General features: G+C 48.1%; 3 protein-coding genes across 3 annotated transcripts; 1 reads left to right on the top strand and 2 right to left on the bottom strand.

Annotated features, from left to right (window-relative positions):
* Positions 1–354: 354 nt before the first annotated feature.
* Positions 355–3,758, top strand: PtA15_12A344 (uncharacterized protein; the record flags this gene model as incomplete). Its single annotated transcript, XM_053161943.1, has 3 exons — positions 355–423; positions 532–625; positions 697–3,758. The coding sequence occupies 3 exons, from the start codon at positions 355–357 to the stop codon at positions 3,756–3,758; spliced, it is 3,225 nt and encodes a 1,074-aa protein (XP_053025910.1).
* Positions 3,759–4,644: 886 nt separating this feature from the next.
* Positions 4,645–4,986, bottom strand: PtA15_12A343 (uncharacterized protein; the record flags this gene model as incomplete). Its single annotated transcript, XM_053161942.1, has 1 exon — positions 4,645–4,986. The coding sequence occupies one exon, from the start codon at positions 4,984–4,986 to the stop codon at positions 4,645–4,647; it is 342 nt and encodes a 113-aa protein (XP_053025909.1).
* Positions 4,987–5,164: 178 nt separating this feature from the next.
* PtA15_12A342 (uncharacterized protein) lies at positions 5,165–9,931 on the bottom strand (the record flags this gene model as incomplete). The annotated part of the gene is made up of 5 exons (XM_053161941.1): positions 5,165–6,064; positions 6,149–7,676; positions 7,770–8,576; positions 8,693–9,694; positions 9,768–9,931. The coding sequence occupies 5 exons, from the start codon at positions 9,929–9,931 to the stop codon at positions 5,165–5,167; spliced, it is 4,401 nt and encodes a 1,466-aa protein (XP_053025908.1).
* Between the last annotated feature and the right edge of the window lie 7,509 nt (positions 9,932–17,440).

The raw sequence follows: 17,440 nt of genomic DNA, 5'->3' as shown, positions 1-17,440 counted from the left end.
GTTGAGTGGCCAGGATGGGGTGGGATGTATGCACCCCTCCGCTCGCCAGGCTGCCCAGCTTCACAGCCCACCCGGCTCAAGCCCCTCACCGCAGCTGCATACAGCCAAACCAACTCACCCAGCAGAAAGGGGTCTCGGAAGTTGAACATGATCTCATACTCGCAGCGGTTGCTTTTGGCCGTCTTGAAACTTAAAGCACGGATCGCAGAGAACGCTCACTCGATCACGGGTATTGCTATGTACAGCGAGCAAGCGGGAATCAAAGAGAATCGTCTCTGAAACCGATGGACAGCTGCTTGACTACGAACCTAGCTGTCCCTCCTGAGCGTGGGCACCCGCCCCCGCTTCGCGCCTATGAGCGACTTGATTAAGTTCGAGCTGACTGCGGCCGTCGTCGCGTACGTGTCCCGTCGAATTTTCGTGGTGTGCATACATGATCCGACACGCAAACAGCCCATGGCCCCTATCTCTTGTTCCCACAGTGGTCTCCAGGCTAACGGTTTGTATGGCCCGTCGGTCTGACCTCTCAAGCTAAATGTTAACGGATCGCCGGCCAGAGAGCAGAAATATTACCCAGGATTCCGAGAGGATTTTCTTTACTCTACCCTGGGGCCCGAAGTCGCAAGTTCAGCCTCACATCATACATCTATGTGCGAGAGGCAAGATTTTCTCTGAATCTTACTCTTGCCTATATAGATCAATCATCCTCTAGCCAGAGTCCTATTGCTTGCGATATTCTGGCTCTTCTGAGTGATCACTCGAAAGAAATTCGTATTATACATAAACGCATCCATTCTTTGCACTGTGCACTGATGATGAGACGCTTTGGAATATTCCGTTTAGTTCTGTCGCTCTGTGGGATTGCTGTCATACCACCACTAATCAAGGCGGCATTCCGACCGATAAAGTCATCCAGGGTGCGGTTCTTGGGAGTAGGCAGTAGCGGTGGTGGCAAGAACTATTACCGGCCCATCCCCGAAAACGAAGGCAGAATCTGGCGCGCCGGATCTGATCCTGACTTCCATCTTCCCAGCAATTTTGTCTCTGAGCCGACCGCGGAAGGGCCTTCCACAAGAAGAAACACCCGAAAGGTCTCAGTCTCATGCAAGGGGCGGCAGCTCGAGCAAGCTCCCGCTACTGCCTCGAAGAGCCGCGGTCGCCGAAGGACGCAAACGAGGGTGGAGCCGAAGCGGGCCCGGCTGGATGGCGCCCGGCTGGACCGCGCCGTCGACTGGGAGTCAGACCCAGATTCAGACAGCTTCATCCCAAACTGGCAGCCGGACCGAGCTCTGGAGAGCTTTTTACGACCTGCTCTGGACCAAGCAGCGGAAGGCCCGTGCTTGGACAGCGATGATCACCGAAGCGGTGACGCGAGCGGGCTGCCCAGCCGAGCCCCTTTGGATGAACCGAACCGGGGGCCGGACGGAGCACGAGAAAGTCCTGCAATACCGAACTGGCAGCCGGATCGGGCTTTACAGAGCTTTCTTCAACCCGTTTTGAACCAAGCACCGGAAGACTACCACTCTGGGACTGGGACCTCTGGAGCTGGGATCTCTGGGCACGGGTCGGTTCATTTGAGCTCTTCCATCGCAGAGCCAGATTGGGAGTTTGTATGGGCCGAACTCTCCGCTGCCCCGGCTACTTCCCAAACTGGAGGCGCCGATGCGCCGGTACAGAACCCAGAAAGCCGACCCGAACATCCCAGATCCTCTCAGGCCACCAGACCTGCACAGGAACCCCAGGAGGGCCCAATGGAGAATGATGCTGATGTGCTCTTGAGAAGTGTTCGGTCAACGGGCCTTCCTTCACGCTTGCTTGGGACCACGGCCCCGGCTTCTTCCCTACCTAGAGGCGCCGATGCGCCGGTACAGAAACCAGAAAGCCAACCAGAACACCCCGGATCCTCTGAGCCCGCCAGACCTGTGCCCCAAGAGGGTCCAACGGAGGATGAGTTTGATGCGCTGTTGAGAAGGTTTCGGTCAACGGGTCTACCTTTGGTTGGGACCACTGACCCGGCTTCCTCCCTACCTAGAGGCGCCGATGCACCGATAGAGAACCCAGAAAGCCGACCGGAACACCCCGGATCCTCTCAGCCTACCAGACCTGCACATGAAGTGCCCCAAGAGGGCTCTGTGAAGGACGAGTTTGATGCGATGTTGAGAAGGCATCGGCCAAAGGGTCTTCCTTCACCCTTGGTTGGGGTCATGCCCCCCGTTATCCCATTGGACGCGCAAATCGATCACAGAAAAGAGCCGGAATGCGCTCGCCTGGCCGAGGTTTACGCGAAGAAATTTCAACCGGCTCTCCGGAGAGTCGATGAATATCAGTTTAGTGAACACTTCTGGATGGGTCAAGCGAGGATAGGAGTCGACTTTCCCGAGGGTGGTTTGATCATTGGACCCGTGGACCCCAAGGAGTCGATGGCCTTGGTTGTTCCCTTGGACTCAAGCGGAGATTTATACGATATTGAATACTTCAGCTTGCTATTTACAGAGCTCCATAAATGGATCATATACGCCCATGACCTCCTGTGGGAGATATTTGAGAGTAACGCGCCTTCCAAACCTGACCTTCGGAACCTGGAGTTCTGGCTTTTGGGGGAAATCTTCAGCCCCAAGCAAGGCCTCCCGGTGCTCGGAAGAGTCTCTCTTGACAAACCGCTTGATAGAACGTTTGGGCCGGTGCAGGATTGGATGGCCAAATACCTCCATGAACAGGACACAGCCTGTAACACCGCTTTGGGAATCCTCGCAATCTGGCTCAAAAACACTTGTACCAAGGAATGGAAATTAAGTTTTAGATCGGATGATTATTTTTGGGCCCGAGCTGCTTCGTTCATCCAGGGAAAGAATCCTATGAACCTTTTTCAAGACGAAAATGAGGTGGACAAGCCAAATAAGATCATCAACAAAAACTATGCGAGAACCTACATGAGATTCGGAAATACCGACTCGAGCACCTCTGTCAACCAAGACGACCCAAAGCTGAAGTTAGGAAACTTTGAACTTCTTGACATGACCCTGGGCCCGCCGTACCGAGCGAATCAGAAGGGAAGGAAAGCAATGCTGAGCTGGATGTCTGGTGCGCGAGTCTGGCAGATACCCTCGGAATTGGTCGGTCCCGGGCGGGCTATCATAGATCGCTTTGCCGAGGTCTATGCGAAGGCGATGGTGGGGACTCGGACGTGGTACAAAACCTTCGAACCGGAGAATGTCGTGATCACCCGGCACAACGATGGAGTGTTATGTGTCCGGCACTTGTCGACGGACGGGAACCCAAACTTACTGGAACCGCGTTGGTTCAAAAAGAGGCTGGATAGATTGCTGATCCACATTGAAGCTATCTCGGCCCCAATCCTCTCCAACCTTTCCTCTCTCCGCCCAGCTCCTTCGGCCGTCCCACCCGCACAGGCTTTCTTCGACTGGTTCTCTCGGAGGCTGTTTGGAGGGGCCACGGAACGATTCTTCCCTCTCTTCGGAACGATCAAGAAGACCATCGTTGACGCCGCTAGCACGCCTGATTTCGACCATGTCCAGCTCTTCCTGCTCAAGGTTTGCTACGATGAGAGCACCTTTAAATACTTGGAAGCCGCCCTGGTTCTCTTCGGCTATTGGCTCAAAAATGAAAACCAAGACTTTTGGAATGAACATATTCAGTCAGACCAATTTTACTCCAAATTTATCATTTCTGCTCTCCCCCAGAAATTCACAAACTTATGCAGTGTTCGTTCACGACGAAAACGAGAGAGAAATAAATGACCGAACTGAACCTCTTCAGAGTTTTTTTTTTTCTGAAGCTTTAAACTGCTCAGCTCTTGACCCTAGATTCCTTTTCACATCAGCTTTTTCTTTAATTCTCCTTTTCTCTTTAAAAAAATCAAAAGAAGAGTTCTTAGTTAGCTCAGACTTCTTCAAAAGTCTCTCGTCTGCTCAGAAAAACGTTTTTCCTGCTTGTAAATGAGTGATGTAGAGTATTAATGCTCCTCTTGAATCGAAACATCCATTTGCTCCCATCTGCTGATCCCAGGAAGATAGATCTCAGTCTATTGCCAAAGTGGCATCTCTACTAAAACATATGTGACCCAGAGTTGCATTGTTTGTGAAGTTGAGTCCCATTGCCGCCAACGCCAGTGCTACCCAACAAGTACCCCTCCAGATGGAACTTGTGTTAAGTTAGACAAGTGATAATACATATGTCCCCAAGAGCCCCGGCTCTTTTGCCTCGGCATTGCCCCGAGCTCACAGGCTGTGCAGCACTGACAATTTCATCATTATTACTCTTGTTTCCATATGATTTTACGGTTTGGTGTAGTATTCGAACTTGCCACAGCAATTTCACCGATTGCAACAGTCATTCTAATGTTATGAGCTCCTTGGCCAGGCTGAGGCCCTGCGACCCAAAACAAAGGGCCATAAGCGTAAACATAGTAGGGTAATGGTAACCAATCTAAAAGAATCTCCAGTGTGATTCATATGCTGCTAACCTATACAGAAGACATCTTTATTGATCGGCCGGAACTATCGGACAAAGTTCTCTTTGTCGCTCATATGTCATCGTTAGTTGATCACGATTGATGTGTTTACTTACCCTCCACAAAACGAAAAGACAAAAGAAGAGATAACGAAAAAAGCAGGATTGGTCATACTAGGTCAAAAAGAAGGGGGGAAAAACAGGGGGGACATAGGTTTCTTTTCTTTTCCTATGGTGTGGATTGAAAAAAGCGCCCGACCGACGGAGATCGAAGGCGGAAAGGGAGGGAGGGCAAGGAGAGATAGAGAGAGAGAACAAGAAGATCGGACAGGGCCGAGAGGTGACAAGAGATAAGGCGAGGAAGAAGACCACTTCTGATCGTGTCCCAAGAAGCTCCAACGTCTCTCCACCTCGTCTAGGATCAAGTCCATCCGGCGTGAGGAGATAGGCCGCTTTGACGCAGTTGGCTGTCACTGAGAATGGGGAGGATCTAGGTCCGCCAACCCTAGGAAACATGTTTCCCTACATTTTGGCAATCCCATGCTTAGCGCGACCCAACTCACAAAAATTGTCGCAGCTTGAATCAAGAGAGATCGAGAGTGATGATCGCCTCTCTCCCTGTGTTGCTTCCTCTCTTTCTCTTAATCTCTGCGGTTCAAAATGAAGGAAGAGAAGAAAAAGGTCCCGGCCGGTCTCAACTAACGAGGGTTTTCGACGGTAAGCCATTGGCGTTGCGATGAGCCCGATGGGACTGAGTCTGATCGGGGCGACGAGCGAAGGAGTGGACGAGGTTGATGATCTGTTTCTCGTCGGCAGCAAGGATGCCTCTAGCCCGCGCCTTGAGTCTCAGGTTACGGTCAAGCGTGAGCAGGACGACTTTCTCGGGCTCATTCTCGTCGTCAGCCTTGTCGTTTTGTGTTCCGCCTGAGACCGCCGAATGGCTGTTCGATGATGCTGAAGTTGGCAGGCGTGCCGAGAAGTGCTCCAGCTGCCAGGTTGTGGCTCGTAAGACTACATCGTCTAAGTTCCGCGCCGCATTAGTGGTGATAAACCCGTTGTCAGTCTTATTGTTCCCTCCTGCTGAATCATCATTGCTCGTTGCTCCAAAGTCTTGGAAGTTGATCTGCTCATTTCTGATCGACAGGTCCCTGAGATAGTTGCCCTTGCTAGTCTGGATCTTCAACATCTTGGAATAGCTCTTGATCGACTGCTCCAGATATTTGATGGCTTCGAGGGCTTCCTCGCCTAATCGTCTGGCCTGAGGCTCAGGCTCACTGGCCCGTTTCTTGAGCCCATCCAATTCAGTAATGACTACCAAAGGGACGACGATCGTAAACTGTTCAGACTCCAAGAGATCTTTGACGATCGTCAGCATTCCGATTAAGATGTTAGTATCGAACACTAGCGTCGTATAGCCCGGTAGAACGTTAATCTTCGGTTGGTTCTTGTTTCGAGAATGCGCCTTCGAATGGGCGGGCGGAAGTCTCGCCTGGAACCCGGCGTGCGATTTCCGTCCTTTGGGTTTGGAGCCCATTAAGGGGGCCGAAACATTCTTCGCCTGGTTCAAAATCATTTTCAATTCTCGTCGCCGTGCCTGCGAGTAGAAAAATCACACAAGAAGTAAAAAGTGGTCAGAAAATGCAAAATCATATATAATGTCAAGGTCGTCCTATAATACCTTCAACGATTTCACGAGTTCACTATCCTCAGGATCATCGTCATCATCATCATCATCATCATCGATCTCGCCATCGATTTGTTCATCGAACTCGGCGATGCGATGATAGGCGCTCATAGTTCGAGATTTGGCCAACTGGCGCTCATCTTCCTCGCGTTTAGCCTCCGCCTCCCACCGGTCAATCCTGTTTCTCAACGACTGTGATATCGCGAAGGTCTGTCCACCATTCTTATCGTACTTGATTCCGGGGACCGAATTGACGATCCAGTCAGCAACGATCGCGACCCGTTTCCAGCGATCGGTTGAGGAGAGAGACCGAGCGTCAGTGGGTTGGCTGGCCTCTTCACCTTCCCAATCGATTCTCCCAAGCCGAGAGCGGACCTGGCCCCCTTCGAGCTCTCCGTTCAAAGACACTAAAGCATCCAGTTCGGAGTCGACGTTCTGATGACCCGGAATAAGTGTCGCTCTACCCGACTCTCTGATAGAGTCTCCCGGGCTCGCACCGTTACCAACGTTGTTCTTCTGTTGTCTCCAATAGCCTCTCCCAAACAGCCCTTTTCCAGCCCAATCCATTCCCCTCAAACACCAGTCCTCTAACAAGGGGAAGCCGGTGAGTCGACAGTGAGATGAACCGGAACTTTCACGAGCCGGAACCGTGGATGGAGCTCGAACTGGTACTGAAGTTCGGATCTGATTGAGGTAGATCACCAATCTATCCCATGGGATGAATCTCTCCAATTTTCTCATCGCCCGACCATTGTGACACAGTGATCCGATGAAGGTTAGGATGATCGTCAGATATGGACAAACTTCTTCGGTGGGATTCTGCTGCAAGACTTCCTTGAAGATTTCAAAGGTGAATTTGGCTGCCCAGACAAAGACGATCGGATCGCTCTCCTCATCGGCATCATTGACTTCAGTTCTCTTGATCATAATCGCTTTGTGCTCTTCGTCGAACTGATCAGTAGGTATGCCATCTTCCGAGCTGATCGAACGAGTTGTCTTACGAGGTTCGATGGGAGGATTGACACTGGCTGAATTGCTCAATAAGATGGCCTGTGGTGCGATAGTGGCCTGTTTGGAATTTCCAGCTGGGCCTTTGGCTGCTGCCCTGTGATTGTTAGGCCGCGAATGAACATCATGAGACTTCTGGGCGGTATGTTGGGTTGCGCGAATCACACCGTCTTCAAGACCATACTGTAAAATAGCACAGATGTTAATAGTCCCCATCATCACCCAACTGGCATTTGTCATCGTAGACCGGGCGATGATATCTCCCGGTTGTCGACCACTCCCTCGGCGACCATTCTTGTCAGATAAAAATCGATCCTCCGTGAGCTTTTCCATAAAACGAGCCAGCTCTGAATCGAAATCATCCAGTTGAATCTTTGTAAACAGCATCCCATGCAGGTGAACAAAGAGGTCGTTAATCGAGACTTCAGGTCTGCTTCTTCTGGATTGATGCTCTTGTTCAAAGAACGGCAAGATCGACTCTCTGGCTGGTAGATAAGGATGGGCGGCTGTTAAGCTAGATAGAAAAAATGAATGAATATTCTTGCATCAGCCGTTCAAGCAGGCTCAGACAACCACCAATGAAAGTGAATATGAACAACTCTCTCACCTCTTGCAGTAGTGATAAATGGTCCTCAGTTCGTCACCCTTGCTCAACAGAGCCAAATGATGATGCAATCTCCCAGTGGCAGGATTGTCGGCTAGACCTTTAGCATACCAATCCTTGGCAGTCGCCCTCCAAATCTCTTGCTCTTCACAATCCCAATCACCCAAGGCGGCCAGCCCGATACTACCCCCTGCTCGTGGAGGGGCAATCTTAGGGTCCAATGGCGCAAGTTGATTACGACTGTCTTGCGACGAAAGATCAAGTCGGCTGGATTGGCTTTCCGACAAGGACGGCACGTTCTCTTCATTCCCTCGGGATCGGTGCGGCCGCCGAGCCCTAGGTCTGATTCGCTCTCGTCCACTTTCGCTGTCATTCTCAGCATCAATTTCCTGACCAGGGACCCGGATGCCGACTTCTGATCTTCTGGCACTCGACTGTGCCTCGTTCGGTGCAGAAAACTTGCTCGTCAAGCCAGCAACAGCCATCCGGTAGCGAGCCAGATCGCCCAACTGCTCAACCCATACACTCTTGAATGGTAACAGTCTTTGTTCTTCCAGTAAGGCCGTATAAAATCCGTAGGCAAAATATATAAAATCAGTCATATGCTCCAGTAACAGCTGACTAGATTGTTCGTTGAAGGCCGAGTTTACTGATGTAGGTAGGGCATGTCTAAGTCGCTCAAGTAGCTGATGAAATCCGATCTGCCACAGTCGACTAGGGGTGTTGTATTTCTGTGGTAGAGCGTGCATTGAAGCGGGTAGACGGGGGTCTAAGGCCATCTCTAAAAACTGTTGGTGGGTTTCAGCCAATCTGATTAAAAAGGGTAAAAAGGAAAGATAAGGCGATTATACAGTTAGTCAACACGTGGTGGATAAAATATGAATTTACAGCCTGTCGGTAGTTGTAGGGGACAAATGATAACTGACTCTCGATGCTGCTTCGCTAACTTGACCCAATAATCTTCTTGATGACGTTTCTGTTGGGCGTGGTTCCGGAGCAAGGAAGCTGATGAGGTTTTCGAAGGATTCGAAAGACGATGTTGACCTTCTCGGATTTCTCGTGCCCGTATTTCCTCTTCTTTGGCTTTGGCTGCACATTCTTCATCCTTCAGAGCGGTTTCTAGACTGACAATTTGTTTATAGGCGTGTTTCAAGTTAGCGATCAAATCATTCTTATTCTCTTCTTCTTCATTATCATCCTTCGCCGGAAAGGAGTGAGAGCCCATCGAATCTTGATCGCCATTGCTGCCTGTAAGGATTGAATTCTTGGGGTTGGTGAGTTCGCTAGGTCGTTGCGAGCTAGTCGAGCTGGCAAACTTGACAGGGTCATGTTTACGAGGATCGAAGAGCTGACGAGGTTCGGCAACATTACCACGAACATGGTTTTTTTTCTGTTTCCAACTACGATCTTGTGGGGCGGTGGTTCTTATTTGAGCTGGAAGGTTTTTAGCTACTCCATGAGAGGCTTGCGACGGATTGGAATGTGAGCTTTCACGGTCATCTGAGGTCCCAGCAGGGATTTTGAGCATATGATTACTCTGTGCTTGAAGTTTGTTTGCCCTGGTAGATCGACCCTCGATGCGAATCTTTTCGGGAGATCTCTTGGACGTGGTAAATGATAAATCTAGCTTGGGATCGAAGAGCTTGGAGTTGGATTCATTAGGAGTTCGGAGTCCTCTGGGTGAGTTCCGATTGGATGATGAGTTCTTCTTGGATGGAAAGGGAGATCCCCCAGAGCGTCCTTGAGCGGGCTGTTGTTTGGAATCGACATAGTCTCTCGTTTCAAAATTTGCATCTTGAGTCCGGCGCGAGGAGAGTTGGGGTCGTAATCTGGCATCTGGGGCTTGATCAATATCGTTAGGTTTGGAATGGTGCGAAGACCTCGGGTTTGAGTCAGGCGGTTGATTGCGCGCAGCGGTACGTTCGGCTCTGGAGGGACAAGCAGGTTTCGTGAGTACACCAGATGATAGAGATTGAGCAACCAGCGATGAAGAATTCATACCTGGCAGTTCTTCTCTGGTAAGCAGTTAGTGCATCTACTAGGGTCCTCGCTCCGTCCTTGGGTGGCTTAGACTTGGGCTGGCTTGGCTTGTCCTGAAGCTGATCGGTTGGCTGCTGTTCAAGTGTAGTGGTCGGTCTTGATGAGGCCGAAGGTTGAGCCATCATTCATGTTCAGTGTGTTTATATCGTCAAAAATCAGTCTCAAGACCAACAAACGAAGTAGATGTTCTGAGGTGGGTGGCCTGCTGTTTTGGTTTGGCTGGGGAGTGGTGAACGGTCAACAGCACACTGTCGAGGGAAGGACTGGGTGTGGAGACTCTAAACGTGAAACCCGCTAGCTTAACAAAGCCACTCGAACGGAGGGTCCGCGCGGAGCGCTCTCGGTGGAGAGGCTTTGTTAGCACTGTTCACGTAAGAAATCTATGACCATGGTGAGAGATATATTGTGTTTTCAAGAATGCTTGGACTGATTGGCAGGAAGGTTTGCCAAAATCCTCGCATTTCAATTTTAAGTTACACATTTTTTATCCTCCTTCGAAAGCCATGATCCTGCAACAATCATCGGGGCCACAGCAGTACCACTCCTATGAGGCTGTGGCTCAATTGTCCGAATGGTCAACAGCTCGGATGGTCAACCGGCAAATCAATCCCCCCCCCCCCGCCATTTCCTGGTTTACTACCCTCGACGGATACCGATTTCCACCTTGCCAATCAATGTCTTGATTCGGGCTGGATCCATCACTAACTGTTACATACTGTGACCATCAATTGTGGCGCCACTCCGACTACCCCGACCGTCTATCTAGCCGCCTCTAGCACACCCTGGTTTGGCGGCCACGGATCCGCGGACGGCTTGCCCACCAAAAGACCCGGTTCCCTTCGCCCGGAAAAACTGATTGAGTTCCCCAAGCAGATGAAATCAAAGCAAGAGGCTGAAGCAAATCTTGTGATGCTCCTTCCTCCGTCAATATTCAATTCCGAAAGCCACTCAAAAGCAAAACAGGCTGAACAGGACGGCAATGAAACCAACTTGTTTGATTTCCAGGCTCTGTGGAGCGCTGAGGTTGATCGCATGCAGGCTGGCGCCGACCAACGGCTTTGAACTTGATTGAGCTGCAAGGGCGCCAGGCTCGGTGGTTACGTGGCTTTTAGCTGGGCCAAGCAGGCGCGAAGCCTCTGGTTTGCTAACTTCCTCCCTTTTGACTCAATCCACGCCGTTTGGAGGTGGTGGTGTGTGCGGACAAGGAACAAAGGGATGATTGAAAGGCAAGAGAGCATCACACATCGCAGTCAAATTTACTCTGGTGGGTTCCCCTGGAGGGGAGGTCATTCGTCTTCATGTCTGCTAGAGTATGAATATGGGTTGTCAGAGGTTGCATGTGGAGGCATGGCGACTGGGTTCATCGGAAACTGGCAGAAATGGGAAAAGCAAGTGCTTGGAGGAAAACCGCACTTGAAAAGTTTATCAGCTAGTTTTTTGATGGGTTTGTTCATCTCAATATATTTAAGAAGCTCAAATGACAATTAAATCAACCCCTTATTTCTCTCTTTTTCGTCTTCCAGGGTTTTTGTTCATTGATATCGTGACGCGGATCCTAACATCCGCGTACATTGTATCCAAGCCCTTGGGCAGTCCTGAGTAAATCTCTCCAATCTTGATTCTAAAATCCTGAAAAACTTGATATTTTGGTAGGGATTAAAGGTTCACAGGCTTTTGTTATATGGCATGGTGCTACTAGTACAGAAGTAAAAATGAAGACAACTATGCTATAGACAATAATGCTGATGGTGCACCGACTTGTATTGAGATAAAACCAGAGGGCTAATTTTTTGTGAGATGACTGCACGTGTCATGATTTGAAATACAAGTGGATATGGTTAAGATGAAAATGCTTTTGATGAGATCAGAAGTTAGGGAGATTAAGGGTCAGTTGTTTGGAAAACAAAAGCCACAGTGCTTAAGTACTTACCAAGTTATTGACAAACATTCCACGAGGTTTTAGTGAACGGCCTTGGTGCTGAGCAAGAGCCCAGACGAGTCATAGAGACGCTCTTTTATTTTGTGCTGAAAGAGACCCGGTTCCAAGCAGATAAGTTCAATCATGAAGTGTTGGCCGTGGCGCTCACAAAAGGTCGGATCCTTCACAACGCATCGGGTTTCTTGGAAAGTTTGAAGCCATCTACAGAGAAACTGTGGAGATACCTCAACCTCCAGTAAGAATCAGATTTTGGCCAATCACAGTTCTTGTTGCGCCATGCGGACCACAGCGACCTTGATTTTTGGGGCGTACATGCGATAAGACATAAAATTGGAGGTACTGGTTGGTGGAGGTTGTTGTTATTGATTGGCGGAATACGTGTTGATGGATATCGGTGGGATTGATGATGGGCGCCGGCTCCTGACCGCACAGCTGCCTTCAGCCAGTCATCCAATCACAGCAATCCCCCCGGGGCTGTGTATGGCAGAAACCCAAAGATTAAACGGGTGCTGTGCCCTGAAGTCCATAACCTTACCATCCAAAAGTTAAGGCTGGCACCCGGGTGTTCGGGCGGGGGGTCAGCCTCATCCCGAACCCCAGATCCGAAACCACCCGGGTGGAACGGGATCCACCCGGGTGGTTAAGCTTTTTTTTCGCCCCTGAGCTGAGCAGAGGAGACTGCTGGAGTTGTGGCCGTGCACTTGCAGTCTCAACGATCTATAGCATCCTCAGTCAATATGAAGCGCAAGAAAACCTCTCACCCTGCCCCCGCTGGCCCTGTGAATTCCACCAGTTCCACCTCCAAACGCTCCAATGTTATTGAGATTGAAGTTGACAACGAAGACGAGAATTCAAGCCAACCTCAAAGTCAATCAAAGAAGCGTAGTTGGGTGTGGACCCATTTCAAAGAAACCGAAGATGGAGGCAGCGCAATCTGCCAAGTTGTTGGTAAGAATAACAGGATGTGTGGCGCGACGTTGAAGAAAGATCGAAGTGGAAGCACAAAAAACTTCCACAAACACCTTCAAAATCTCCATCGACTTGTTGATCCGAGGCTCAGTAAAAAGATCAATAAATCACAAACTGACATTGGACGATGGACAAAAACCAATATTCTGGCCCCAAAGGTGAATCTCCAGGATCTTTTGCATTGATTTTTTGTATCAACATGCTGAAGGCCCCGGAAAATTCTCAGTTACAGTTGAACCAAGAATCCCTCAAGACGGCGTTGATTTATTTTATTGCCGACGCTGATCTCCCATTTTTGGTTGTGGATAGACCTTTGTTCAAAAACCTGATTAGACTGGTGAATGAAGAAGCGGCAACGTTGATGGAACCCATCAACCGAAAGACTATGGCGAATCATTTGACGAGGGTATATCTCCACTCCCAAGAAAAGATGAAGACTCAATATCTCCGGGGCCAAGATTTTGTCTGCTTCACCCAGGATGCATGGACTGCGCCGAATTCAACTGCTTTCATGGGTGTAACAGCCCACTTTATTAATGAAGAGTTTGAGCTGATTGACATGACCATCGGAGTCCCCCATGTACGAGGTATGTCCTCTTGTTTTATATTGCTTACCTCTGCGCGCATCCTGATATGATATTTTCACCTTTTTTTATTCCTTCAGGAAAGCATACTGGAAAAAATTTTGCCAAGCTTTTCCATCATGTGCTTACAGACTATGGCCTCCTCAAGAAACTGCATACGATTACTGCCGATAACGCAACTACCAACGGCAAAATGGCTCGAGAATTGAAAACTCAAATGCCTTCTTTCAACGTTGACACCCACCTATTGGGTTGCATCGCCCATGTAATAAATCTAGGAGCGAAAGCTGGTCTCGCGGTTCTGGGCGGCATCAAAGAAGACCGCAACGGCGAAGAAATATCCATGGGAGACAAAGTTGATGACCAGGATGCCAACGAACCCGATGCATCCCAATCTGTCCAGACTGTCATGCGCATCTCGCATCTGACTTCCGATCCGGACGGCATTGGAATAAATCTCAAAACCATCCTCAAGAGAATTCACGGAATGTGTACTTACGTTAGGTTTTCTCCGCAACGCCGTGAACGATTCCGTAAAGTTGTTGAATTCGCCCAGCCAGAGCTCAAAGAATCAGGCTCCAAGCTTTGTTGCCTGGAGATTGATGTAACCACTCGGTGGAACTCAACCTTTGAAATGTTCAATCGTGCGATTCAACTTCGCCAGTCTTGCATCCATTTCTGTAATGAGAGTTCCGAAACCCGATTGTTCATCTTGTCCATGGCCGAATGGGACCAAGCAGCAAATCTGATGCGCTTGCTAGAACCTCTCAACGAAGCAACTCGCATGCTATGCGGATCGAACTACCCAACGTTGAACACTGCACTCCCTATCTACATAGTGTTGATGAAGCACTTGAAGCGAGTTCAGCATGGTCTATATGACCAAGCCCAGCTGATTCAACCTGCAACCCAAATTGTCAACAAGATCGAAGGCTACCTTTGTTCCGCACTCAACAAACCTATTTACATTTGTGCGATGATCCTTGACCCGACCTTCAAGACGGCCGTCTGGAAAAAGAACGAAGCCTTTATCGAACAGCACTATTGTATTTCTGTTGACGGAATCATCGGAACATTTCACCAGGTTGCAAAGACTTTCAATGAGACACTAGATCCCGCTCAGCCGACAAATTCAAACCCCGCTCCAAAGAAGAATACATCCAACTTCTTCTCGGAACTATATGAACCTGCCACCGAGCTGGACACAATCGAAGCAGAGATCCGTCGTTATCTAGCAGAAGAGCTTGAACCCGAAGGAACTCCAATCTTGAAGTACTGGGCTAGGCGACAATCGAGATTTCCAATCTTATCGAAGATGGCTCGCCGCTACCTGGCCATTCCCGCTACAAGCGCAGCCTCAGAGCGAGTCTTCTCTAAAGGTCGTCGGGTAGTCTCTTGGCAGCGTGCATCGCTCGATCCTGCAAGCGTAGAACAGCTACTATGTCTTAAGGAATGGTATCAGCTAGTTGATAGCCCAATTTAGTTCCTTGTTTTTTTGTTTCTCATCTCAAACACTCATTCAACCCAGTCGATACACTCGCTTGTCCGTTCAAAATCTCTTGTATATACCTACCTTGCTTATAGGTACAGCTTTCTCTCCTCATCGGAGCACTGAGGCCCGCTTTTTTGCTGTAATAAACCTCTAAGCCCGCCCATTTTGTACTGCGAATCCACCCGGGGGTTCGGGTGGGGTGTTGGCCTCATCCCGACCACCCGCACCCGGGTGGTTCCACCCGGGTGGTACTTTCCGGGTGCCAGCCTTACCAAAAGTCCTTGGAAAGTCCAAGCATTATTAAAAACACAATACATCAGCATACTTTCCCAGCCAAATTGGCTGGCTGAATGGGATAAACTTTATTTCAATCTTGCTGATGTTTAGCTTACGTGAAGAGTGCTGTTATCTCTCAACAAGGGCATAGCCCCCAAACTTGGGGTTTCAGGGGGTGTGAAAGGCGACAAGGGGACAGCTGAAAGGAAATGAATTAAGTTTTTCAAAACTTTGAGGATGCAAATCCAGGGTGACTACGCATTCAGTCTAAGGAAAACCAACTTTTAACCAAAAAAAAAATGGGTTGGAAAACAACATTTCAAGTGAAACTGCATGAAATAAGGTCAAGTTTTTTTGGAAAAGACACAAAATTTGTTGCTGAAAAAATAAATATTTGGAAAAATGGTGATGAGGGAGAATCAAAAACTCTGAACACCGGCCACTTTCACACTGTGGAATCACTACCCACTACCTTAGTAGTTTGGCTTGATTTGCTTCTTGACAACGCAACTATAGCTGGCCATGACTAAAAATATGTTCATGAAGTAAAATACCAACATTTCCAATTGTTTGACATTGAGGAGAAGGCCACATTGACAGGAAATTGCTTGCCTATGAGGTTAAAAGGCATTCCTGACTCATTTGGGTCAGATATGAAAGTAATGTAAGGGATGGCCACAGAATCATTAACAATGTTACCTGATATTCCTCTTGCGTGAATCACATTTGGACCCAAGTTTTCCACAATCAACCTTGAACCTGGTTCTATTACAAATTCCCATGTTCCAATCAAGGTCCTGAGCATGATTATTCAATTGCAGAATATGAGGTGGGAAACCTGAGATGTTTAACCCATTGATATACTTGTGCAAATATAGGTTTTGGAGATCATCCTCTACAGAATCATAGCTTGTGTAAGTTCTCCCATTCAAGTACATGTCTATGTGTCATTGGGGCTTCATCCCAAATTATCATCTTTGATTGCCTCAACACATCTGCCATTGAGTTTTGAGAATGTTTTGTGATTGAAGAGACTGAATTTTGCAGAAGCTTTGGAGGAATCGCAAAATTTAGCTTGGCAACCCTGTGATATGGCATGTTCATAGCTGCAATTCCCATGGACTTGGAGGGATTAAAAATTAAAATGGGCAGGTTGAATATCCATATGGTTAGAACAAGTAGAGTTCACCACTTCCAGCACGCACAATAGCAATTCTTTGGGATTACATTGGCCAATAAGTAGTGGTATAAGAAAGTCTTTCCGGAGTCTCCTGGACCATCAATAAAGAATGAAGCAGTCTGTTATGCATAACATGCATTAGCAATCTGATCAAAGGCTGATATTTGCTGATTTTTCAAATGATTTGCATTGTCAATTTGAACTTGGTTGACATTGAAGCTTGACCTCTCTTCATTCAACATCCAGTTTCTGTTTAGATGGCTTCAGTGATTTCAGATGCAACACATTCAAACTGGCATATGAGAGGACTCTAATGGTGAAGTATTGATTGGTTTGTTTGCATCAGTCCTGGAAGTCTATCTTGACCATGAAACCTCCAGTTTTCGGAATCATTTTCTGTGTCATATATGAATGTTCTCCTGAGTGCAGATTGTACACAAAAATCACTGCCCTCAAAATATAAGGCCTGAATCCAGCATGTTCAGTCCCATGCAATCAGACAGCTTACATGTTGTTAGTGAAGATTTCTGGGGGAGCAGTTGTCTGTGAAATCATCTTCAACCAAATTTCTAGAAGGGGGATCAACCAATCCAGATTGAGATAATTGTTCCTCAATTTGTTCTTAAATAATTCCCAAATCAATATCAGGCAGGCCATCCCAGGTTGGGTATTGGCGCAGGGGATAACTTTGGGAAATTATCAGAAGATGGAAACAGATTCTGTAAATTTACTGGTGAAGCACTTTGCTAGTTGAGCAAGTTGATGATACAAACCTTGGTTGTGTGGTTTCCATGATTTTTATTTTCATCATTTTGAAAATAATGGGGCTGAGAAAGAGAATGTTAATTCTCCCTGCGCAGAGGAAGAGATTGTTAATAATTATGGGAGGATTGACAGTGTGGAATTGATGATTGGTGGTAATGATGGCAGGGTGGATGGTGTGGATGTTGGAATTGTTGTTAATGATGGGAGGCAAAGTTGATGGGACTCTGGAATTCAAAGTATGTTATACATTCCCAAGTCATAAAAATGCTGTTTTATATCATAAAACAACTCTCAACCACTATTTTGGCCTACTCAGAATTCCTTTAAACTTTTTCTTGCATAAGATATCATCAGTTGAAAGTTGAGTAAATTTTTAGCAACTGACCACCAATGATGGGAGGGTTTATGGTGTGGACTTTGTGATTGTTG

This window comes from Puccinia triticina, chromosome 12A (genome assembly GCF_026914185.1).
Source record: "Puccinia triticina chromosome 12A, complete sequence".
Classification (NCBI taxonomy): domain Eukaryota; kingdom Fungi; phylum Basidiomycota; class Pucciniomycetes; order Pucciniales; family Pucciniaceae; genus Puccinia; species Puccinia triticina.
This window is presented reverse-complemented; position numbering and strand designations above follow the sequence as displayed.